The 27,537-nt window shown below is 34.0% G+C and overlaps 2 protein-coding genes across 4 annotated transcripts; one reads left to right on the plus strand and one right to left on the minus strand.

Moving 5' to 3' along the window:
• The first annotated feature begins 1,889 nt into the window (after positions 1–1,889).
• Positions 1,890–27,106, plus strand: LOC123674825. 3 transcript variants are annotated; one of them, XM_045609925.1, is made up of 10 exons: positions 1,890–2,117; positions 2,172–2,418; positions 2,497–2,610; positions 2,707–2,887; positions 2,957–3,292; positions 3,341–3,427; positions 3,921–4,020; positions 4,347–5,146; positions 26,139–26,240; positions 26,591–27,106. In XM_045609925.1, exons 1-10 carry the CDS (start codon positions 2,029–2,031, stop codon positions 26,959–26,961), a joined length of 2,427 nt encoding a protein of 808 aa, XP_045465881.1. In that variant the 5' UTR covers positions 1,890–2,028; the 3' UTR covers positions 26,962–27,106. The 3 variants fall into 3 exon arrangements, with proteins under 3 accessions (XP_045465881.1, XP_045465879.1, XP_045465880.1); XM_045609923.1 differs by having other exon boundaries at positions 1,891–2,117; positions 26,579–27,106; XM_045609924.1 differs by having other exon boundaries at positions 1,891–2,117; positions 3,353–3,427; positions 26,579–27,106.
• On the minus strand, positions 9,495–12,030 carry LOC123674826 (piggyBac transposable element-derived protein 3-like). The gene is made up of 2 exons (XM_045609926.1): positions 11,799–12,030; positions 9,495–11,580 (listed from the first exon to the last, which is right to left on the minus strand). The coding sequence occupies exons 1-2, from the start codon at positions 11,816–11,818 to the stop codon at positions 9,762–9,764; spliced, it is 1,839 nt and encodes a 612-aa protein (XP_045465882.1). The 5' UTR covers positions 11,819–12,030; the 3' UTR covers positions 9,495–9,761.
• Positions 27,107–27,537: the final 431 nt, after the last annotated feature.

Raw genomic sequence — 27,537 nt, forward strand, 5'->3', positions numbered from 1 at the left:
TCATAGGATTACAAATTGAAATTACAACCACAGAATACGAAATGTTCATTAGAACTACTTTGCCTATTTTTTATTTTTCTTTTACGTTGGTGATCCCTATATGTATATGTAGTGTTCTGTCACAGACTAATCTGTTCTGTCACAGAATAATCTGTGTAGTAATCTGTGGTTCTGTGGTGATCCCCCTTTGAATCTCCATACCAGCGTTGCCGTTCGTACGATAATTATCGTTTTGTACGATAATTTGCTGCTCGGTACTATGTACGATACCGCATGTACGATAATTTCAGTGTACCTATCATTTGAGTTGAAATTTCTATAGATACTAAAAATATAATGAAACTGAGTATGGCCAGATTTAGTAGAAATCTTCTTTTTCAGTAGATTTTTTGCATTTTCATGAAGTTTTTAGTAGGAAGAAATCATTTGGTAGATTTTAGTAGTTTTAAAAAATCTAACCGAGACGGTTGGGAATGTCTAGACTTTAGAATGTTCCGATGAATCAATTCGTAGTTCATTGGGGTTCTACGTTCTACGTGGATCTAGAAGAACGAACCTACTTAAACATAATAAAATCATAAAACTTCTTTGCTGGCTGTCGGCTGAAAATAAATACAAAGAATCATGGAATATCCGAGGGGTAGGTGCCTGATTAAAAACAGATGGTGTTCAAACTTCAGTTGAAAATATACCATTATCTCATATTTCGTATTCTATTTAGTGAAAAAAAATTGTTGTAACAGGTATTTCATTGACATATTTGAGTGGCTGAATATTTCAGATTTGAATATATTCATTTCACACAACAAAATCGTTATTTTGATGACCCTTATTTTATAGAGAATTAAGATATTTCTTCGTATTTCCAATCAATTCAAGTATTTAGATTCATATTATTTTATAATATGTGGATATGGGAGCAAATGTTCAATTGTTGAAAGCACATAACAAAGACCATCAAAAATATACTGCCATTTCAATTGAAAAGGGCGTATCTGAAAAAAAGCACACTAGAGATATTTAATTGAATTAATATGAAAAAGAAATACATGACAATGCATGTTAATTAAATTCATTAATTTTAATTCAGAAAGACTATTGAAGTCAAATATAATTATCAAAATAAATTTGTTACTTGAAATCGTACTTCAACCCTAAGTATATGTATAGGTATCATTAAATAATAGGATCCTTGAATTATTTCCGAAAAACGTATTTTTCATTAGTATTTCAGATTCAATTTCGAAACGTATCTAGTACCTCGAACACCCATATTCAAAGAATTTTGTATTTGTAATTTCTTGTTTTATTTTCGAATCTGTACGTATCTCTACTGTCTATCCTATTCATGAAGTAAAATTTAACCATAAGAGACATTACAATAAGGTGTATTCTGAATAAAGTGAAAATACCGACAATCTGTGAATAGGAAAATGCAGGTTCTCTGATCTTGTCTGATAATTAATTAATTATTCATTAACCGTTTCGTCCAAATGAAAAATATATTACTTATTCGATACATTGCTTGTTTTTTCATCCTTTTCCACAAATTGCCATATTCTCGCAAAAATTTCCTTTATTTCGAATGTGTACGATAAAAATCAGTGGGATACGTTAATATGTACGATAAAATACGATAATTTTAAACACGCGGTACGATATTTTAGGCTTGTCGACCTGGCAACGCTGCTCTATACAGTGTATAAACATATAATCACAGAGGCGTGAGCCTGTACGTGTTATTGATATTACACATCAAAAATTCCTTAACAAATCATTGAAATATCGGTAAATTATACAGAAAAATTTGAACCGATCGGAAATGCATAGATTATAGAATCACAGACTACTCTATGAAAGAACATAGATAATTAAAAATAGATATAATTCGATGATTTCAAATTGTTTACAGACTCCCGAACTGTCATAATAAATATTTCTTTAATACATGTTTGATTTGCGATTTTCTAAACTGTTGTCTTTTTATATTCAATGATAAATTGGATCTTTTTTCCTTAAATCTTCAAAATGAGTCCCCAATTCGACCGATTGTCAGATTGTGTACTATTATTCCTGTTAGAGCATTTAGATAGCACTTCATTATATCAGTTATCACAGTAAGATTCTTTCTTTGATAATGTGATTTTGTCCTTATTGCTTTAAATTTTCAGGGTTACCCCACGTTTCGAACAATTAATTTTGGAAAAGAGCCTTTGGAAGAGAATTGATGCTAGAGATGAACCGAATGATAAAAAAAAAATCAATTATATTTTGGACAGAGTTCATAATCTTACTGAAATGTTACTATTGAGAGGAAAAATAGTTTATCCTCGAGTAGTTGAAATTATACAATCGGGTGCTTTCAAAAAATTGACTATTTTATCGTTAGAGAATCAAACTATAAGTCAGCATAATGGGGTAAGAAAAACCATTTGAATATATGATATGCTATGTGCTACCTATACTTGAAGAAGAATTAAATATTATTTATTTTAGGTGAAATTGAGTGATTTTCCACATTCCTTAGTGGAACTCAGTTTGAGAAACTCTTCATTTGAAGCAAGTAGTGAATTCTTCAAAAAAGGGTTTGAAGCAATGGAGAATTTAAAGGTACAATATATGCTTTGACTGTTCTAGCATCAGGCAAATTTTCAAAAGTGGCCCATAAGCATACATGCTTTTCTACTGGATTATATTCTATTTTAGGTTCTAATAGTTGATGGTTGCACCAATGTTAGCAGTAGTGTTATAATGTCTGTATCTAAATACCCTAACCTGGAAATATTTTCTTGTTACAAGTGTCCAATAGAGAATTCTGTCGCATATTTCAGTATTGCTGTTGCAAATGGTTTTAAAAAAATTAAAGTTTTTGATGTTCGATTATCAGGTAGGAGTAAAGTCATATTATTGCAAATATAAATAATTTGTTTTTTTTTCTCTTCCATTGATTTTATAGGTTTAGGAAATACGTTTTTGAGAGCTATGATGAGGAAGCCCAATGTCTTAGCTATTTACTTCCAAAACAAGGATACCTCCTATGAATTAGACTTTAGAAATAGAGCAGCTGAAGTTACTCGTTTGAATCTTCAAGTTCCGAAGGTTCAATTCAATAAACTTTCTCTAACAGGAAATGAGGAAAATTTGATTTCTGACTTTGGGACACTGGAGTTTACAAGAACTATAGCAGATTTTGAGGATCTCCAGTTGCCCGATAGTTTCTTATACTCCTATCCTTATCCACCATGTAACTGTGGCTTCAAAGATAGACAAGAAAAGTGTAAATTAGGACTAGGTATTATATTGAATGAAATTATATCAATATAATACATAATATATTTAGGTTTGATTTCAGATGAAACGGAATCAATGAATCCTACAATATATGTTCGTGAAGATGAAAGGAAACTTATAGAAATCATAGATTCAGGTAATGCTCTCCACTTTTATTTCAAATTTTTAATTTTATTTATTTTTTCATTCATTCCCATCTCTCAAACAGCAAAATCTGCTGCTATCAGAGACTAAGTTTACATAATTAATTAATTGTCGACTGTGCAATAACGCTGAGGAAACCACACAACATCTACTAACGGGATGCTCAGTAATAGCCAGCACAAAATATCTTTCACATGATAACATGGGGAAGGTGGTACATCAACTTATGTTCTCTTGGGTACCAGCCCATTGGCACTTATAATCAGTATTACTATTGCAACTCTTTTCAAATTACACATATCTCTCATCTGCCTTGATAATGTTTCATATTTCATAGTTCCCAAGACAGTCATTATCATGAGGTCCCAGTATATCTTTGTTTCGTCCTTTTCCACAACTGCTAGAACGTAAAGATGGTGTGGCGTGAAATGTTGGTTAAGGTTCTTATCAGTAAATTACTAATTTACATAAATTTCTTTATTTAGGAGAAAAGTTGGACCATGTCGAGGAAATTGGTAATAAAAATGAAAATTCAGAAAGAGGTAACGATATAGCAAATGGCAGAACTGAGATAGGGCAAATATGGTAGGTCAATATTTAAAGTTCACAATGGACTCAGTTTTCTACATAAGTTTTAAATAACCACACTCTTCTCCACAGAATCTTTATTTGTATTTAATGTAATTTCAAGAAGAAAAGTGTTATTCTGAATATTGAATGGTATTAAACACAGAGATTTCATGAACAAGAGTGTTATAAATGGGATATCAGTCCTAAATTCCAGTCCTGTTTTGTATAATAATTACATTTTTGAATAATTTAAATTTGGGCAACATTTAAATGCATTTTCTGAAACTAAATATAACAATATTGACTAGCTGGTTACTATTACTCAACAATTTGTTTTGCAGTGAATCAAATCAATACCAGAATCAAAGAACTTCAAGAGGTGCTTCACCCAGCTCTGATTCAGATGCTAATTCTCTCTCGGATGCTGAAGAAACAAACCATCCACGTATATGCACAGAAATTATATACAGAATATTTTCAAGGAGGAAATTAATGAGAGACCAGGCAGTAGGAACAGATTTAAGAAATGACTGTAGAATAAATACTACGACAAATGCTAATTCCAGCAATGCATCAGATAGATCTGTTAGTAATGATGTATGCAGAAATTCGAATAGACATAATCAGCCATCCACATCTAATTTGTTGCCTTTAAGAAATGACAATATAATAAATATAACAGATGTTGATTCCAATAATGTATCTGAAAGGCCTGTCAATAGTGATGTTGGCTGCAATTTGAATAGGCAGGATCAGCCTTCTACATCTGGTTTGTCAATGCCTTTGAAAAAGAGAAAGCTCAGCAGTATTGTAGATAAAGATTGGAAAAAAGCTAAGATAGATCATTTGAGCAGTGATTCTTCCTCAAGTGATGAAGATGAAAATACTAGGAAAAAGATCTCAAATAGCAAAACAAGTCTTCATTGCCCTTTGCAATCGTCAAAATCATTTGAAGGTTGCAAAAAAAAATATGGGGCTGGTGAAAATTCTGATGAAAATGTTCTCTGTGATTCAAAAGGAAGTGATGAATCTACACAAAAATCTCTAAATAGGAATACTGACAGATTAAACCATGAATCTGGTGCAAACAATTCACCTGAGGGAGATCGACGAAGAGGAGTAGTAGTACGAAGCAGTAGGGGTAAATATTTATTTTTTTTATATTTATTTTTTCCAATACACTTTACAAAGTTCGAGCTCAATTGTTTGACTGGATCGTGAGGCTGATTCAATTTTCCAAAATAAAAGGAATCAAAAAAATCGAATCGACAAAACCACTTGTTCATTTATACAATTAGTTATCTATATATATTTTATATATGTATATATATATACACAGTGGACTCTCGTTATCTCAAACCTCGTTAACTCAAAATCCTCAATAACTCGAATTATTTTCAATCCCCTTGGAAAACCTATCTAAGCCAAAAGAATTTCCATGCTTAACTGGAAATGATTTTACGGATATATTTTACCCCTATAAGTTGAAGACACACAAAAATTACCTCTATAACTCAAAGGTTTTAATTCCAAACCTCGCCGCACAAATTGAAACATGTCGATGAATCGAGCGTATTTAATGATGCAATATTTGTATTGTGAGGTTTTATAGAGTTTAGTTTAGTTGTTTAGTTTTGTAAAGGCTGTAGGAAATACATTTTTTTAATGTTTTTCATCCTAAATCTCCAAAGCCTCTGAGAGACCTCTCAGAAGATAGGAATTTTTACGAAAAACTTATTTAGAGTTTTCACTCTCAATTGCTGAAATAATATTATAATACTACGTACTTGCAGAATCGAAAAACAAAAAATTTTTTTCGAAAGAAGCTTTTTCTGCCGAAATATTCAAAAAATGTGAGTCCTCATCGCCACCATTTTTTTATAAGAATCCCATTAACTCATGAACCGTGGAGTTTTTATCCTAGGTATGGCATATTGCCAAAAATGTCATCAAAAAAGCTATCTTATGAAGGAATAATATACTGAGTGTCATTTGAAATAATGAAGTAGTAGTCTTTTCCGGTAGTTATACCGGAAAAGACTGCTACTACAACTAGACTACTACAACTTCCGGTTACGGAAGTTGTAGAAATCTAAAAACATTATGGGGAGATCATTGTCTGAAACCCCAATATCAAAATTTTCAGCTCAAAATTATGATTAGTTTTTCATAAACCTTTAATAGGCCATCCGGGTGAATCACCCTGTATACAGGGTGAGTCTTTGACTCATACATATATTTCAACAGTAGATTCTTGAGGTCAAAAGGAACACTTTTTTCCGATTTGTAGATGAAAAGATTTTCATAATGAGCTATGCCACCCTGGAACCTGCAGACTAAAGTTTTTCCAACCATAAGAGAAATTCACTTCAAAATTATAAACTAACTCTATGTACCTGTACTCATAAATATTTACACCGTCAAGTTTTAAGGTTTTATGTTATATATGACTTTGATTACTAAATAAACTTCATCAAATTTAAAGAAAACCAACAAAATTTTGAGTTTTCATACATAATTTCAGAAATTTAAGATAATTGAGTACTACTATCCAAAAAATTGTATGGATATAAAACAAATAACTGTGAAATGTACAGGGTGGGCAAATTTCGATGTTTTAGCACTACAACTTTTGAACCAGAGGAAATAGATAAAATCTGATACCCACTTCTCGATCTCTTTTGGCCACCTTCTTTTGTTTTCGAGTTATAAGCGAAAATTGGAAAAATGGCGATATCGAAAAACATTTATATCTCCGCTAATACTGAGGATAGAGCTTTGAAATTAAAACATTATACAGGCACTTTTTAACGTAGAATCCAGTGGCGTGCTCGTATTTTCAAAAGGGTTTTTAATTACGAAGCTATGACCCAAAGTTATGTTTTTTCAAATGGGAACACTAGATTTTTGTGCCATTTTCTGAAAGCTTAATTTTTCCTGATTTCAAAAATATATAACATCGTATGATTCGTATCAAAATAAATAACAGAAAATGGTCAAAAACCTTTTTTCACTTAAGAGTCTCAATATTTCTATGGTTTCAACTGTTGATGAGCCTTTCTATAACAAGAGCAGTGTCCTTCCGTCAATCTGATTATTTCTATGCTTTTCACTCATTTCTACAAAATTCGAATCTATATTTATTTTATACAAATAGTTTCGAAAAGATAAACGAACTTGGAAAAAGTTTCCTAGGTAGCTTGAACACAGTTTCAAATATTCATCTATTGAAATATCGAGAAGAGGTGTCGACTGTGCATTGTGCAATTGTTATCATTATTAGGTTAAATATTATTTCTTGTTTGTCCCTTCGTAATTAAAATGTTGAGTTCAATCATATATGCATTGTTTCATATGCTGTTTAAAATGGATTGGTACTTGTGCATATTGATTCTGGAGACCTATGTAAATCTCCTGATACATGCATCTCAATACAACTCTTTCGATTGAAAAATTCGATCTTGTGGTTTCTCCGTTATTTCCAAATCAATTTTTAGATAAAAAATTTATAAAACATAATCTAGATTCGAATTTTGTAGAAATAAGTGAAAAGCATAGAAATAATCACATTGATGGAAGGACACTGCTCTTGTTATAGAAAGCTCAATTTTTCTGTGTTCATCAACAGTTGAAACCATAGAAATATTGAGACTCTTAGGTGAAAAGAGGTTTTTGGCAATTTTCTATTATTTATTTTGATCCGAATCATACGATGTTATATATTTTTGAAATCAGGAAAAATCAAGCTTTCAGAAAATGACACAAAAATCTAGTGTTCCCATTTGAAAAAACATAACTTTGGGTTATAGCTTCGTAATTAAAAACCCTTTTGGAAATACGAGCACGCCACTGGATTCTACGTAAAAAAGTGCCTGTATAATGTTTTAATTTCAGAGCTCTATCATCAGTATTAGCGGAGATATAAATCTTTTTCGATATCGCCATTTTTCCAATTTTCGCTTATAATTCGAAAACAATAGAAGGTGGCCAAAAATGAATACTACCCTTGGTAGTTTCTTAGAAAAAGAGATTGAGAAGTGGGTATCAGATTTTGTCTATCTCCTCTGGTTCAAAAGTTGTAGTGCTAAAACATCGAAATTTGCCCACCCTGTACAGTTTATAATGAAAGCAATTCATCTATTAAATGGAAAGAATTTGCGTTGTTACGTTTATACCACTTAAAAATATTGATTGATGTTATGACTAACGATCGATAAGTTGGACTTCACTTGTGATTAAATCTCTTCAATGGGTACCTTCCTATACCTGAGTGAATATAAATATACACATTTGAATATTCTACTTCTTTCAACTCACATAATTGATTTTACATTAAAACAATTATGGCTCTCTTAAAAGTAATGCCAAATTCACACAGAACATCATGCCAAATTCACGCAGACATAACGTCTGCAAACCTGCATTTTTCAAAACTGGTGAAAAGTATCCAAGTGAACGATTTTGGTGCTCGCGGTCATTTTGTCCAAAAAATATTCTCCTGCATTAATTTTCACGATTGTATTGATGAAATCAACTCGTATATTTATTATTGTGAATATTCAGATAACCGCAAGAAAACATCTGTAAGTACGTTCTGCGAATCGAAAGTGTAAAGTGAATTACACACGTCAAGATATCGTCACGAAGAGAAAATTATGTCTAGTGGAGACCTATCTAAGCTTATTAAGGATGAATTTGTCAATCAAAAGGTAACAATAAAGAAAGAACTTGCGAAGGTAAGAGAGGAGATAAGACTATTGGCAGAGTCTGCGAAAGTTCGAATAGAAAGCTGTGAAGAACGAATCACTCAGGTGGAGTACGATATTCTGGATATTAAACGAAGATTTTTAAAGAATAACATCATCGTTTTCGGACTGGAGATTGATTCTTCTGATCTGGTACATTCCGTTGTTACCCAACTGAATAGTTTACTTGAAATTAACTTGCAGAATTTGGAAATAAACAATATCTATACACTTGGCAAGAATAAATCGATCATAAAGATCGAATTTTTATCATTTCTGTCAAAATCGAAAGTAACTAACAATCGCTATAAACTTAAAGGTTCTCGCATATTCATTAACGGCGATCTATGCAAGGAAGATCGAAACAATCTAAAGCTCCAGACAACATCTAAACTTAGCAAAAGCAGACGGTCACAAAGCTTACATTCGGAAAAATTACTTGGTTGTAGATGACGAGAAATTTTCTATTGACCAACTGAAAAAACGAGAAGTTGCTAGTGTTCTCCTAAGAAGAAAATTGAATTGCCAAGCTCTAAGACAACAGTAGATATTGAAGCGACAACCAGTGCACCAAATAGCCCTGCCCCCATTGCGCGATACAAACAATTGTTGGGTGAACACGACCATTTACAAGAAGTGGAGGATTCGAGAATCAGCAAAGAAATCTCATCCATCAAACAAGTGTTGAAAAAAAACCAAGGATTGGGAGGAATTAGCTAGGACTAGGTCACAATCCTCAGGAAGTATTAACCCATTAAAGCCCATAATTCCCCCGTGAAGATTTTCAACTGAAACTTTGTCTGATGAGTTATTTAGACTCAAAAAGTGATATTGTGTTATAAAAATAATGATCGAACATGCAGGAGAGTTACTATGAAGCGGCAACTTAAGTTGCCACTGGGATAATTCATGAAGAAATTTTCCAAAGTACAATAAAACTAGCATATCAATCGTATACATCTATTGTGATTCAACCGTATAATATTTCCTATGAAATTACATAAAATATTATTATTTTACATCATGAAAAATTTTGAAACACTCATCAGGATGAACAGGAACTTCACACTTCTTGCATACAAAAATTGTACGCCTGCCACATACTTTACAACGGCGATACTTGGATTCACCTTTTTCGATGAAATGATCTGTTCGATCTTTTCTTATTTCTTCGAGAGCTGGTGTGAACTCTAGAGATGATCGAACTCCTGCTACCATTGGAGGACTGCCGTAAGACTTCAGAATGAAAATAGCACACTGACGTCTGAAATCCAATAGAGGAATATCATGCCCAAGGCGACGATACAGTAACCAACCTTGTGTGCTGCATACATCCACAGTCCAAGAGAAATAAGGCCACCACCATTTTTTCGACCTGATTCTGTTTCGGTAGGAAGCCAAAAATTGATCAGAAAGATCTACTCCACCCATGTTACTATTGTAACGAGCAATAGGACCTGGTACTTTGACAGAAATGACCTTCTTTTCAATTCTGGAGTATCGGTTTGACTTTGACATAGGATGTACATTATCACAATTAGTAAGTACAGTAACAACATTGTTGTCATTCCAACGGACTGCTAAAATATCTCCTGAAGAACTGGTGGATGTTTCACCTCTGGGTTTATTTTTCCACGTTTTTTTATCTGGAAGTTTCATTGAAACACTACAGCGATTCTCACGCAGAGTACCAGTTCCACCAAGTCCTCTAGAACTAAGCTCTTCCAACAACCCAACCGATGTAAAAAGATTGTCAAAGTAGAGTCGAATACCCTTTGACAATTTCATGTGGTCTACAAGTCCAATTACTACGTCACCTCCTTGACCGAGTCCAGTTTCTGGAAGACGAGTTGAACTTCCACAATAGGGTTCAACATGATGGATGTATCCAGATGGATCCGCGGCAACCCATAACTTGAACCCAAATCTGATAGGTTTTCCGCGAATAAACTGTTTGCACCCATGCCTTCCGTAATAAGGAATCATACTCTCGTCGATACTAATAGTGGGCCCAGGACTGATTTGTTTGAAAGAGTTGTTGAGGTGATCAAAAATAGGTCGGACCTTGTACATTTTATCACTTCCATCATTGTTTTCATTGTTGGCAAGGTGAATAAAACTTATCAGTTCATCGAATCGGTTTCGACGGATGGCATCGGAAACTAAGTGCGAATGAACATCTGGATCTTGTTTCCAGTAGAGTCTTCTATATGGAAGAGGGTGGTAACCTGACATCAACATAATTCCGACAAATGTAATCATTTCTTCAGCAGTGGCATTCAGGTTGTGAACGAGTTTCTGCATAGCATAACGATTAGTTTCGGTTACGATATGACTCAATAAATCTTCCGAGAAGTAAGCCCTAAAAGCCTCAATAGGGCTTTTTACCGTTTCTTTCAGAAGATCTTCTGCTACCGGTCGGTATTCGCATTCAAGTTCAGGAATACTTGAAGATAACCCATTCATTTTCGGCTTCCAAGTACGTTCTGTGGGACGCTTACGTTTGGTGCTTCTTACTCTTGTCTGCGAAGAAGTCGTCGGTCTAGGTTCTTCTGAATGGTTCTCATCTTGGACGACTGGATTGCCGTGATCATCATCGATTTCTGGATTCTGCATTTCCACCTGAGAGCGTAATATACGGGCAGGAAGGTGGTCAAAATCTCCAACTACCTCTTCATCCGATAAATCAGAGTCCTTATCTGTATCTGCACCAGGAAGTTCATCAGGTGGACATATGGCTATATTGGTGGCTGATATGTCCTCATCGTTCTCGATAAGGTCAATTAATTCATGAAGAAGTAATCCAGTGCCTGATCTTCCACGAGTATACCTGTCGAAATCATTCAGTAAGAAATGTAAATATTGCAGAAACCGTTGTCACGTGTTCCCGTTGGCCACTTTAGTTGCCATCAAACTTTGCCCGTATGGCAAAAGCAAAATATTGCATGAAAATATTACTGTGAAGAAGAAATATACTGCTGAATTCATATTGAATAAAACTGGTACAAAAATACAAATGTGCATGCATTATTGAAATAGAATACTTACAATCTCTCATCGACGGCCATTATGGTGAATGAAAAAGTTCAAGAGCTCTGAATAAATCGTTATACACTAACTCACTGTTTGACAATATCTGACTGACGTTTGTGCTATTCGAGACAGGACATATCACATGACCGGAATTTACCAATGGAACTTCAATATCTATGCGCGTGCGCATAGAATGTAGTCGAATGCGCCGTGGCAACTTAAGTTGCCACGGGGCTGTAATGGGTTAAGAAGGGACAGAAGAGTGAGAGCACCGGAAACAAACCGAAGAGGGGTAGCTAAGACATTCAAGTAATTTTCACTCTATTTTATTCTTGTTGTTTTGAAGTTAGATTTCCGTTGTTTTGTTTTTATAATTTTTTTTTCCATATTTTGAATTAGATTTTTTTTTTTCATTTATAATTGTATGGAGCAATATCTCAGGGATTTTGATGCGGAAGTGCACAGAGCAGAATGTTTAGAACAAGGGGAAGATTTGGATAATTTCAGTGTTGAAACAAAATTCAAGATAATACATAATAATATCAGAAGTATTGAAAAGAATTTTGATGAATTTAAGATAGTATTGAGAACATATTCCGAGAAATTCCACGTAATTGTATTGTCGGAAACATTCACGATACCAGACCTAGATTTATATGAAATTGAAGGGTACACATGTACCAGATTTTTCACCATAATTTGACCCCCCCTTTAACTTTGTTACTAAAAGAGGTACAAAAAAATGTTTTCTACAAAAGTTTCTCGAAATCGACTAATGTTTTTTAAAATGATTTCACAAAACGAAATATATACAGAGTGGGCCACATATTGATAGCAACTTCATTTTTTCAAATGGAACACCCTCTATATTTTTCATATTTGACTAGTTCTTTTTCCCTTGATTTCAAATATATAACATATAAATAAGAAAATATTGGGAATATTGGACACAATTTTATTCTATTGTTTAATTTGTAACAACGCCGACGTTTCGAAACAGTTCGTTTCTTTTTCAAGGCTAGTTACGACAAACAATATTGTACGTTTATTAAAATCATTAAGACAATCTTCAAGGAGCGGTGTAAAAGAATTTCGATTCCTTGAAGATTGTCTTAATGATTTTAATAAACGTACAATATTGTTTGTCGTAACTAGCCTTGAAAAAGAAACGAACTGTTTCGAAACGTCGGCGTTGTTACAAATTAAACAATAGAATAAAATTGTGTCCAATATTCCCAATATTTTCTTATTTATCAAATAACAATGGATGATAACCAAGTAATAATTATATAACATATGTTTGGCCTATCTTTCTTATTCTGAGTAACACAAAGTTTCAAATTTTAAGAACCACCTAGCATGCTCAGTAATCAGTTTTCAAGTGGTAGGCTGCGATAACTCAAAATGTTCTTTTTTGAGTTATCTCGTTGGCAACGATATGACATATAGTCAAACGAGATAACTCAAAAAAGATCATTTTGAGTTATCGCAGCCTACCACTTAAAAACTGCCAGCTTGCATGCTAGGTGGTTCTTAAAATTTGAAACTCTGTGGTACTCAGAATAAGAGAGATAGGCCGAACATATGTTATCTATTTGAAATCAGGGAAAAAAGAGCTGGTCAAATATAGAAAAAATGGAACACCCTGTAGTTCCATTTGAAAAAATGAAGTTGCTATCAATATGTGGCCCACTCTGTATATATTTCGTTTTGTGAAATCATTTTAAAAAACACTAGTCGATTTCGTGAAACTTTTGTAGAAAACATTTCTTTGTACCTCTTTCAGTAACAAAGTTAAAGGGGGGGTCAAATTATGGTGAAAAACCCGGTACCTATAATGAAGGAACATACAACAGAAACGATGGCATAGTTATGTATGTTCGAAATGATTTGGAATATAGTGCAAGGGTAGTACGCATTGGGGATATTAAGGCTCTCGAATTGGATATTTTAGTAGCAGATAGGAAAGTTAAGATAACAGGAATTTATCGTTCACCACAGGGATGTGCAAGAAAATTTACCGAAGATATGGCGGATTATATTGAGAAGATGAAAATATGTGATCATCATGTGGTCGTAGGTGACATGAATATAAATCTTTTGTCAACCAATGAGATTGTTGACGAATACAAGAATTTATTCAGCTCTTTAGGTTACCACTCGTACATAAATTATGTAACTAGACCTTCAATCCGTTCTTGTTTGGATCATTTTTTCCTTGGTTGTCGGCATCCAATAGTTAATCGAGCAAGATCATTTATAGTGCACACCGATGTTACTGATCATTTTGCGATCATGTTGTGTCTAGATTTAGAAAAAATACCAAAGCATAAAAATTATATAGATTATAACCAATTAAAGAGTGATCTGAAAAAAGTAGATTGTAGTAATTTAGTAAGGGACAGAAACGTGGATTCATTTGCAGAGTTATTCATTAGTTTATTGATTTTTGCATTATACGCAAAAAAACACAACAGAGATCAAATTGACCTATAGAAAGTTTGGAAAAAAAGACTTTATCACTCCAGGACTATTAAAATCTATAAATAAGAAGAACATCCTATACAAGAGATTGATGAAGAACCCACTCGATAGAAACTTGCAAGATCAATATAGAAAATATCGAAAAACTTTACAGGGGCTGATAGGGGACGCTAAAAAGGACTACATTAGTAGATTCATCAGTAAAAATGGTTCAAAGACAAAATCTCTCTGGTCATTCGTTAAAAACGTTTGTGGGAAGACTAAACTGGTGAATGATATGAAACTAATTGTTGATTCTGAAGGCCAAGAACTAACAAGAAAAGAACAAATTGTTGAGGAATTCAGCAAATATTATAGTGAAGTAGGAAAAAAATTGGCAGAAAATACCGAACACACCTAAAGAAGAACTATATGGAAGATCTTGTGATGCAACACTTTTTCTTTTTCCAACATGCACGAGCGAAATAGAGGATACAATTATGATACTAAAAAGGGGTGGAGCCCATGGAGATAATGGAATTAGGACTGAATATTTGAAAAATGTAAACGAGGAAATATCAACACCACTAATGTTATTGACCAACCTATGCTTTGAAACTTCCAAATTTACAAACATTTTTAAGATAGGTATCATCAAGCCAGTATTTAAATCAGGAAATAAAAACATAGTGTCAAATTACAGACCGATGTGCCTCATATCTAATGTTGCAAAGATCATCGAAAAAATAATGAAAAACCGTATTGTAAAGTTCTTAGAAAAAAAACAGAATCTTATCACAAAGACAGTACGGATTCAGAGAGGGAAAATCGACAGAGGATGCGATAATAGAATTAGTTGAGAGAATATATGGTTGGTTAGATGGAGAAAAGGTTGATCTAGGTGTCTTTATAGATCTCGAAAAAGCGTTCGATACGGTTTCCCATGAAATTCTCCTCCATAAGATCCATCATTATGGTTTCCGAGGAAATGTATATGACTCAATCAAGAAGTACTTGACTGATAGAGTACAGTCTGTAAAAATAGGTAGTCATATTAGTGGAAAAAGATCCGTCGAGTATGGTATACCACAAGGAACCGTGTTAGGACCAGTTCTGTTCATTATTTATATGAACAGCTTACTCTTTATGAATGTGAAGGGCAAAATCATCAGTTTTGCAGATGATACTGCAATATTGTATGAAGACAGCTCCTGGGAAAACCTGAAGTCTTATTCTGAGAAAGATCTTTACAATATAATGCAATGGTTCAAAAAAAAAAAAAAAATTAACAATCAATATAAAAAAGACGAAATATCTACCATTTGCATGTTATGATACTGGACTTCCAAGTATGGGAAATTTAGAAGTGGACAACAATATATCAATCCCTGAAGCTGAGTATATGAAGTATTTGGGTATAACAATTGACAGACAGCTGAAATGGGACAAGCACATAGACAGCTTAGTGGGAAAACTAAGACATCTTCTTTCGAGATTCAGATACCTCAGAGAACACCTAGATGAAAGAAAACTGTTGATATTATATACTGCCCTTTGTCAATCTCATATAAAGTATGGAATACTGACCTGGGGCGGAGCATATCAATGTCACATGGGAAGAGTTGAGGTGGTGCAAAGATGGTTGTTGCGAGTTATCCACAGGAAGCCACAGTTGTTTCCGTCAGAGGATCTGTATGCCATTTCGAAGGCGATGAGCCCTCATAAATTATTTGTATTTCAGATACTAAGTGCAACCTGTTCCAAAAAGATTAAACTCCAACTAAATATGTATAATTATGAAACTAGAAGAAGAAATACTCACTGCTGGGTTCCTAAAGCAAGGAAAAGAATTGGTCAGAGATGTTACACCTATCTCGCCCCACGCATTTATAACGAGGTTCCAAAGGAAATAAAAGAGATACAGAATGCTAAGGAACGAAAAGGCAGAATCAGGGCATGGGTGGATGAGAAAGATAGACAATATTTCCACTTACTTATCAATCCTTAATAGATGATTCTGGACAATAAGTTGCATATGTTCCTGGAGAAAAATATTGGTACCTTGATTTGTTGGTTCTTACATACTTTTGCTCCATCTTTTATTCTTAAGTTGAAATATAAGGGAATTTTGGTTTATTTTTATGTTCGCGGGAGTTCATATTTTTTATAGATATACTGTAAACCTTTGAAGAATTGTAAATTATCAATCGCGTACAGGCTCTTGTCTCTGCCATCCATGATTATGTTTAATAAACTTATTTATTATTATATCTGTTGGATAGGAAACAATTTGAACAGGTGGATAAAGAAGGTGAGACAGGTTTATCAGAATACAGGACTATTTATACTGGCGTAGCACAAGGTGGGGTGGTTGGACCCTTGCTGCTCATCGTTTATCGTTTATCTGAACGACATTGCTGAAATCTCGGATGAAACTGACTGTTTCAGTCTTACTATAAGTTGTGTGAATAAGTCTTTCCCGTTTTTTTTTCAAATTTTGAGGCTTTATTGTGAAAAAATGGTTACAAATGAATTATTGAAAGTATTGGCCATCGCTAGCTACAACTTTTCCCCATCTTTCTGGCAACATACGAATCCCGTTGCGAAAAAATTCGACCGGTTTGGCCTCTATCCAGTCATCCACCCATTTTTTGGCTTCCTCGTAGGAATGGAAGTGCTGGTCAGCCAGGCCATGCGTCATCGATCTGAAGAGATGGTAATCAGACGGAGCAATGTCTGGACTATACGGCGGGTGGGGTAGGACTTCCCATTTGAGCGTTTCTAAGTATGTTTTCACCGGCTGTGCAACATGTGGGCGAGCATTGTCATGTTGCAAAATAACTTTGTCGTGCCTGTCGGAGTATTGTGGCCGTTTTTCTCGCAGTGCGCGGCTCAAACGCATCAATTGTCGTCGATAGACCTCGCCTGTGATCCTTTCATTCGGTTTCAGAAGCTCATAGTAAACCACACCTAGCTGGTCCCACCATATACAGAGCATGAGCTTGGCGCCATGAATATTTGGCTTGGCCGTCGATGATGATGCATGGCCGGGTAGTCCCCATGATTTTCTTCGCTTCTGATTATCGTAACGGATCCACTTTTCATCGCCAGTTCACGATACGATGCAGAAAACCCTTTCTTTTATGTCGCTGAAGCAGCTGTTCGCAAGTGAAAAAACGCCGTTCGACGTCTCTCAGCTTCAGTTCGTACGGCACCCAATTTCCTTGCTTTTGGATCATTCCCATGGCTTTCAAACGCTTGGAAATGGTTGTTCGGTCAACTCCCAATGCTTCAGCAAGTTCTTCTTGCGTTTGACACGAATCTTCATCAAGCAAAGTCGCCAATTCTTGATCTTCAAAGATTTGCGGCCGCCCGGAACGCTCCTTGTCTTCCACGTCGAAATCGCCACTTTTGAAGCGTCGAAACCATCCGCGAACACTTGAATCATCGACACAACCTTCTCCATAAGCTTCCTGAAGCAACCGATGCGCCTCGGCAGCAGATTTCTTCAAATTGAACCAATAAAGTGAAACTTCCCGCAAATGACGTCGACTCGGCTCAAATTTCGACATTTTCACGATTTCAAAAATTTATGATGCGAAAAAATTTCAACTAATGTGTTAGTGTGGAATTGTTGACAGATGAATAAGCTTTGATTATGACATATGTAACCATTAAATACTCGCACAGTATTGGTGGCGCCATCTCTTACAAAAAACGGGAAAGACTTATTCACACACCTGATAGTTACTCAGATGATACGAATATCCTGATCAGACAAAAACTGTTTCCAGACCTACTAAATTCAGCTGGCAAGATACTGAAACAAATGAAAGAATTTTTTACCTCAAACAAACTATTCCTCAATGACGAGAAGACGAATGCGATGATAATCAGAACGAATCGCCCTGATTTTACGCCACCAACGGAGATCGTAGTTAAAAAGGAGAAAATTAAATTAACAGACAGCACCAAATTTGCGAACTTCGAATCAGTCTCCCGCTATGGGATAGTTTTTTATGGAAATAGCAGAGACATCAAACAAATCTTTGTTGTACAAAAACGGGTCATTAGAATCATGACAGGAATAGGATACAGAGAGTCATGCAGAGGTCATTTTAGAAGAGAAAAAATCCTGACCCTGAGTGCAGTGTACATCCAGGAATACTTGCTGTTCTTCTATAGGAATAGGGAACTTTTTACGGAGTATGAACCCCAAAATGTTTATGGAACTAGAACAACCAACTATTCATACTCAATCCATCACCTAACAATGACGAAAAAGACTGACCTGTATAGCTGTTTAAAGTTGTTCAACAGATTGCAGATAAATAGCTGGTCCTATTAATAGATTTAAAAAAGAAGTCCATATGTTGCTGATGGACCTAGAATCATATTCAGTGGAAGAGTATTTGCTGGGGAGACTAACATAGCGCTCACCAATTCTTAATTTTGACATCAATTTTGTTTAATAATTTGCTTACTTATGTGTCCAGGTTATTGCTCCAAATAAAGATTATTATTAATTTCCGCTAAGGCAATCCAACGAAGGAAACTTCGTCTGATCTCATAACTTTTCACTTTCATGCATTTTTTTTTTCAAGTAACAGTAAATTTAGTCAACTTATATAACAACTTTAACTTAAAAAGTCATTATATGAAGCTCTGATTACGAGGTAACCATCCATCATTAATGATTACCAGAAGATCTCAGAAAATAGAAAAGGGAAGAGAAAATGAGAGAGTGGCTCATATCAAAGTATGTATTTATAACTAATTTAAAAAAAGAGTCTTAGAATTTACAATTAACAGGGAGTTATTTACATGGGTCATACAATTATGAGGTGATTGTGGCGGCCATCTTCTTCTTTTGGCTAGTATGTTGTCTCAGTAGGTTCTGTAGGCAGAACAATAGTTTTATATTATACTAATTATTGGGAATAGCTATACTACTCATGAGGAATTCTCAATTGCAAAAATTTACTATATATGATGTCTAGCTGGTTCGCCTTCTTTTAGTTCTTTTAGAGGATCCGGCTTGTTCAGGGAACTCTTCTCCATATTCCAGTTCTAGCTGGTTCTCCTATTCTACTCAGGAGTTCTCACCGACTGAATTGAGGCTTACATGCCCATTGCAGTGGGCGCAAATGTCTGAGCACTCTTCGGCAGGAGTATGCATTTTTGCACCCTCTTTTGCAAGCGCAAAAAATTTAGTTTAATAATTCTTCGGGTGCTGGAGGCCAAGTTTTGGACAGGCATTAAACCATCTGGGGAGGATTCCCATTCCTATTGCTCTGCATTCAACTTTCGGTCTCTCCACATCTACACGTGCATCATCGTAATCGATTCATCAAATATCGCAGTCATCCATTTCTCATCACCAGGCATCAACCGCTTTACAAATGGGTCGATTTTGTTGCGATTCAGCAGCAATTCGTAGATGGTAATTCGGTCCATAGGTTTTTTTTTGCGTTAACTCGTGTGGTACACATACATCGAGCTTCTTCTTGAGACCAGCCTTATGCAAATGGTTCCAAACGGTTTTTTGTGCAATATTTAGCTCTTGGGAAATTCGAAACAGTACTCACATGACGGCCGGACTCAACAATGTTTTTATCGACATTTTCGACAATTGATCTTTCAGTTCTTTTCCTTGACATCGAACTTACCTGAAGGGAATCGACGAAACCTCAATTGCGTATAATTAGCAGTATCAGGACCATAAACACAATTCACATTTTCAACCGCCTTGCATTTTCGCCTTTCTCAAAGAAAAACTATAAAATATAGCCTATTTTTTCTTTACTAGAGTCCATCTTTGACGCGCGCTTAAACTAAACTGAGTCAACTGATCACAAAACTGTCAGAAAAGTTTTTATAGTACGAAATGAAGATGGTGAGAAAATTCCACACATCCAGAATCAAGCAGCAGATAATTTGCCTGATATTACCCATGAAATGAGTTAATCTAGTCGATTAACAGTTTATTTATTTATTTATTCATAACAAGAACATATACAGGTAAATTAATACCCAAAACAATGTCCACTAATTAACATTGATTTACAGAAGTGCAAATACTTACATAGAAACAAAAAAAAGAACAAAATTTTGATATTCAATTGAACAATTTTTATCCTTCATAACTACTTGTGATCTTTCTTTAAAAAAGGGAAAGTGCAAATACCTACATAGAAACAAAAAAAAAAGAACAAAATTTTGATATTCAATTAAACAATTTTTATCCTTCATAATACTTGTGATCTTTCTTTAAAAAAGGAAAAAAAATGATTCACCGAAAATAAACAAAAAAAACAATCAATTAAGTAGAGATACCTCTGAAGTGGTTACCCAAACATCTTTTGACATATTCGTGGCTGTGACCAATTACATTCACCAGATCCTTGAAACTGTTACAACGACCAAGCATTCTAATAATAGGGGAATTCCTGGAGCTGTCTGTATGCCTCAAAGGCAAGACTTCTTGATGATGATGGTATAATTGACGAAGCTATCAAATATGAAACCTTCTTCAGGCTGCTCCTCAAAGTGTTTTTAGAAGAAAGAATTACAACTGAACAATAGGATCGAGCAGTCATAATAATTATTCACAAGAGAGGCAATGTCTCCCATGTGTATAAATTATTCGTGCATATTATTATTAATTAACTTCCAAATTGGATATAATGTAACAATCTAAGGAGCAAGCGGGATTTAGATAAGTAGTGTTCTTAGTTCAACGTTCAAAAATTCACGATTTTGATAGATCTACCATTGTCCAGTCAACTTTTACTCACAAGAACCGTAACGGAAAAGTTTTGAGGTAGTTTTGATTTCTTCGATCACATATGTTTGGGGTGCTGAATCCGAATCTGAGATTCGCCACCAAAATTTCGTGAGGGAACATTGAAAAAAAAAAGTGAAAAATTTCATTTTTTGGTGGTTTTTGCATATAACTCGGAATCAACTTTTCGTGAACGACCTTACTATATAATAATTTGAGTACTCATTTGAATAAATACTACGACAGTATTATTTCCTTAATATATTCCTTAAAATCAATATAAAGAAAAAAACTAAGTTTCAAAAAGTGATCTTGAAAAGGTGTTTTTCTAAACTGATGATGGCTTTATAGTTTAAACCCATCTGGATTATATTGGAAGAAGAAATTATTGAGTAGAAGATATACCATTATTTATAAATTGAAGTTTTGGAGTGGGTTTTTGTAGAGATAGATAAAATACCCTAATGCATTGCATTTTTTCTATATTCCTTCACAAAATTTTAGTGGCAAACCTCAGATTGGGATTCGGCACTCCAAAAAAAATATATAACTAGAAATCAAAACTACCCTAAAACTTTCCTATGAAAAACATAATATATTGACTGAACTACCATACCGTATGCTTTTTGTAATCAGACAGATACATGATCAGTGGACCTTAAATCCTGATCCATCCACACACTTAAGTTTTTAACCTTCATAGAGAATTTTCCCCTCTCGTTACCGATTCACTAACTTACCAGTATAAAAACCTCAATCTGCTAATTTTTTTCCGAAAACCATAGCAAAAGTTAAGCACTCTGTCGCAGGAATTTGGACAATAAATGATTAATCACTTATGATTTTGCTGATTTTTGTTTCGGAACTATTTGTTACTTCTTCAAGGCTCATCATACAACTAACAAAATATATAATATTTCATTATTTTTATATATCACTGACTATTCACAAACTATTTGTTTATTTTGACTATCTGACCATTTCAATTATATATTTTGTTAGTTGTATGATGAGCCTTAAAAAAGGAACAAATACTTCCCAAACGTCGGCAAAATCGTAAGTGATTAATCATTTATTGTCTAAATTCCTGCGACAAAGTGCTTAATTTTTTGAACATGGACGTCAATACTACAGAATCATAGCATGAGTTTTTCTAGCGTTGAGCAGCAAACAGTGCTTTTTTAGATATTTCAAGTATTATGTTCAACGCCTGATTGATTTCAGCAGGAGTAAACGATATATTAACTGTCATCTGTCCTTAATCTGCATAGTGCCCCAAAATTATTGATATGGCTGCTGGAATATATGTTCAAGCAAATAACTTGAATATTTATTGGTGAAATATCGAACCACCTAATATTTTCCTAATATTTCCGACAGGGTGTTCCAAATTAATTCGGCACCATTGCCAACTACGTTATTATTGATGCTACGATTTCAGTTAAGTGGGCAAACTGGTAGCATTTTTAGTGGCCCTTTCGATGCCGAAAACAAAAACAACATTGACAGTCGCGTTGTCATAATATTTCATAAAATGATATTTTTTTCAATGGAACACCCTATATTTTTTCATGCATTTCGATTCGTAATAACATTCTCAACAACAAAGCTCATATCTCCTTTCTTCCCAAAGTGGAAAATGAGCGACTTATTTGTAAATGTTTATTTCTTTCACTAGTACAAAAAATTTCTTTGTTTGGCGAATAAAACCTCATGATTGTCCAAACACCCATTTTTCGTACTTATACGAATGACAATATTTTGTTACTAATAGCAAAATAAGACCTCATGATTGTCCAAACACCCATTTTTCGTACTTATACGAATGACAATATTTTGTTACTAATAGCAAAATAAGACAGTAAAAAAAATTGCACTGGGATGTGAACTCGTGAGACCCGTGATAATCATGTCGCAACACTCAATTGACACCTCTAAGCTATTTGGTATTAATATAGAAAGCGATAATCTTAAAGCCATTCCACTAGCCGCATTCATTTTGTGAATCAATAGTGTCAATAGAAGGGCCCAAATATGTGTTCAACAAGGAGGCGGTGTTTTTGAACATTTACTCGATATTTTATAGCGCTTTATCAAATCCGTTTGTTATAAATGTTTCATATTAATACAAATGTCTTATTTTCACCTTTACGAAAAAAAGTCAAATGAACTTTGTTGTTGAGAATGTTATTAAGAATCGAAATGCATGAAAAAATATCATCGTATAAAATATTATGACAACGCGACTGTCAATTTTCTGTTTGTTTTCGGCATCGAGAAGGCCACTAAAAATGCTACCAGTTTGCCCATTTAACCGACATCGTAGCATCAATAATAACGGAGTTGGCAATGATGCCGACTTAATTTGGAACACGCTGTATAGTATCACCAATTTCATGACTAATAGTAGTGAGCGAGTGGGAGAGGCTATTCAACTAGTCAGATCCTACGACAATGATGGATAAATAAATAGCCCCTTGATTTGGGCAATCTTTGGTAAATTGAGATATGTCTTCAAGTTCGATATACCAGTTTTATTGAAGAAATAAGTGTCAGAAGCACAACGCAGAATGAAAGGAGCTATGCTAAGTCTGTCCCTCTGATATAAAGTACCAAATACGAGATTACAAAAGATAACAGGGTTTATAGTTGAAGTGGAAAAGGAGTGAGGAGACAATATAACAGGATGACTAAGAGAATGATTAAATGAAGCGAAATGCCGATACAAGAAACACATCGCAGTAGAGTTCATCTACGCAGTCTGGTCAGGTGATATCCAAAGAATTTTGAAAAAATTGGCTGGTTGAACGCGAAAAATGGCAGATTATGCAAGAGACTTATGTCCAGCAATGGCAGTGTGTTGAAGATGATGATTATCGATACCCAACCAGCCGTAGTGAGTTACATCAACTTTGAATGAATAATTAACAATAGAATTTCTTACATACGAACTTCATTAGTGCGACGACATTGGCTTCTGTCAGGACACTCCGTTACGGAAATTAGAGCATGGGTTTTTAACTCTGCATTCAGGAAGTAATCATATTTTATTTAATAATTTCACACATTTAAAACGCCACGTTATAAAAAGTTGTGGTCAGAGAAAAGACAGCCTTCATTGATATCTTATGATCTGCAGTACCATCCACAGGCTTTTACAACCATTTCCCATGAAATTGTGGTAGTCTGGTATTAAATACCGCGAGAAAAATCGACCACCGTTTTCGAACAGACCCTAGTTTTAGGCACAGTTTCACCAAATGCTTTAATCTTGACTTGGCTCTTAAGTGAGGCCTTAGATCACGATTAATGTAATGTAGCGTTTCACCACACTCCAAAGCGCCATTTAATCGACCAATCGCGATTTAGCACTAATCGGCCATTTTTGGAGGATTATAACCTTTCAAGTTGAGATTAATAATTATTTATCAGTATGGAACTCTTGTCTATGTAATTATTTTTCCGGAAATTTCTAATTTTTGGGTTAATTTTATCGAAATATGACTATATGTATAGGCTCAATATTTCCCATTTAAAATGTTTGATGGAAATATTATTTAAGAAGCAGTTAAACTTGTTAATAAAAATAAATAAGTTAATAAAATTACTTATATAGTTTTTTTGTTTTGTGAAATGGGATAATTTCTTTTTAACTTCTGCAAGTTTCCGACATTTCGAAGCACATCACTCGACATTTTCGGCAAAAATTAACTTTGTTTTTTGTTTACAAGATGACAAATGATTTGAAATGTTATGAGTTATGAATGAATGACACCTGACACCTAGCGCCAATGGTGGTCATCACTGCTAATACGATACAGAACACTATATAACTTTTTGTTCACAACGTTGCCAAATGGTTTGACTATTTAATCGCGATCATCTTCGGACGGGTTGATGCATGGTGAAACAGAAAACACTGTTAAGCCTGCTTTAGTAACAAGCTGAGTTTAATCAATCTGGGATCAAGTGCTGTTTGGTGAAACTGGACCTTAATGAGTTTATAATAAATCGTTAGCCAAACTGCCGCACTAGGCAGAGACTCGATTCGCCACCCTAACAAAAGTCAATACAAAAAACTGATGCTGGGTAATGGAGTCTTCTACCGAGAGATGGAAAAATTGAGGGCATCTCTTTCAAAAATTTGGTAATAACATAGGCGAAATATTCATTAACAAAAACGCAAAATTTTCAAACTTGTGTAAAAAATTGAATTCATTTTAGGATTGGTAAGAAGAAATAAACCTTTGTCCTTTCGTTTATTCGCATTATCCCCGTACTCTCATATTTTTTGATTGGTAGGAACTTTTTTCTACTTCGCTGACTAAAACTTTTTCAAAATCACCTCCAGCCGGTTTTCCTGAAGGAACGAATTCCAAAAAAATACTCCCTGATTCTCATAATTCCTTAAGTCCCCAAATCCAAAGGTTAATTGAAATAGTAAGAATATGATACCCTGCCTCTCCCCTAGCGACTGCCCTGATAACATATTTTAGTAGTACAGTTTTGCCAGTTATGTCATAATGAAATCCAAATTTTTTTTTCATATCTTTCGAAAATCCTTTATTGTTGTTTTTCATCTTCAATGATCAATTTTAAATCTCTGAAATTATTTATCAAACAAAGAAATTAAACTTCCCTGAAATTTTACTGTTTATGTTTTGAAATATGTAGAGTCTAATAATTGAATGAAAATATTCCGTACACCTTTTCTCGGAAAATATAGGAGTTATTCAAATGGAATTCGGCAAAAAATCGGTTGTTATACTGCATCAATCCAGTTAGCTAGAGAGCATGTTCCATAAATAATCAAATAGGCGAAAATTATTTCTTTAAAACTTACCGTCAATTAATCATCAAATTAAAGTCTAATGTTACTAGGATGATATGAAATTCAATATTTTCACCAAAATCTTTCAGTCCTCACAGCTTTGGAATTATGAGAATTTGAAAATTTTATTCGTATTTCGGCTTCGAAATCCGACGTTAGATATTCATTATAATTGTATGTTGATATATGTTAGGTATAGTTTTTTTTTTTTAAATTAATCATAGAATGAAATTTTCATTGTTTTTCAATAACAGTATGATTGTTGCTTTGTCAATAGGGGTAAGAGATGTTCCAACAACCCGTACACAAGTGTATCCTTGTGCTTGTGGAAACCATTCTGTAATTGTTGTGTTAGCTGATGAGACAGAAGAGGGAGATGGTAAGTTTAATCCAACTTGATTCTATAGCACATGTACAAGATACCATTAATCCCTAAATTAACTTTTTTTTTATTTAGAAGAATGATTTCAAATTTAAAAAAATAGATATTAATTATTGAATGCTGTGGTGAATAAACATCAAAAACATGAAACAACAGTGATATCTATGTGTGTGCATGTGTTTTTGATTAGATTATGTTAGAATTTGTTCAAAAATACTAGTAGACAAACTCTAACAAAGAAAAATAAACAAATAGTATAAATCAAATTTTTACATATATATATAATTCTAATAATATTTGTTTATTTAAACTAAACTTTATATTTGGATTATTAGTTCCTCTTATAGATCCACACCTTAGTCCGCCAGAGAATCTTTTCCGACCAATGCATTGTGAGCAACGCATAAACCTCAATTTTCATCAGTCTCTGCGAGTCATTAATAGAAACGAAAATGCAAATGCTAGACCTGAAATTGAACTGGTAGAGAGGAATAAGGATAAATCTCTCAAGTGTGGGTTGAAGCAATTGTCATTCAGAGGTTACGGAAGAGTATCAAATATGACATTGAAAAATGTAGCAGACCTCCATTTGGACTTGTTAGATGTAACTTATACCAAGTGCACCAAGAAAGGCATTTTGGATTTTTTGAGGACAAATCCGAATTGTCGGGTGTTGCACAAAGAGTTTTGTGTTTGTAGGCCAAAAATGGATTTTTGAGTTGTGCAAAAACTATGTATGTGTTCTGAATTATTGAGTAGAATATTCTAAAATATATATAATTTTTTTTTCAGTAATTATATATTATTATCTAGAAAAAACCTATGGAATTATATAGTTTTGTAATTGAGAATGATTAAAAATATATTATTTTGTTTTAATTTCATATTTCACTAAGATTTATATGTAAATTCACTGAAAATTATCAAGATTTTACTTAATTTATTGTAATTATTGTTGTATAACAGTCTCTTTGATCTCACTACTCACTCAATTATGATAAGATATGTATCTATATGGAGAAAAATAGTGGTTATTTTATTGTAAGGAATGAATATGCTTTGAAGTTATTAAAGAATATCATTTGAGAAAAATATAATGAGGACAATTGTTACAATAGTAGATCTAGTGGTTCATCACAAAGCTATGAAATTCTTGAATAATGTTTTATTATCAGTCCAGTTAGAAAATACTGTTTTGGCAAGCATTCCTTCAATTTCTAAAGATATTTTTTTTGAACTCACTCCCACAAGGCTACAATTATAATATGTTATAATTTACATATGTAAGATAACT

This window comes from Harmonia axyridis, chromosome 3 (assembly GCF_914767665.1).
Source record: "Harmonia axyridis chromosome 3, icHarAxyr1.1, whole genome shotgun sequence".
Lineage (NCBI taxonomy): Eukaryota > Metazoa > Arthropoda > Insecta > Coleoptera > Coccinellidae > Harmonia > Harmonia axyridis.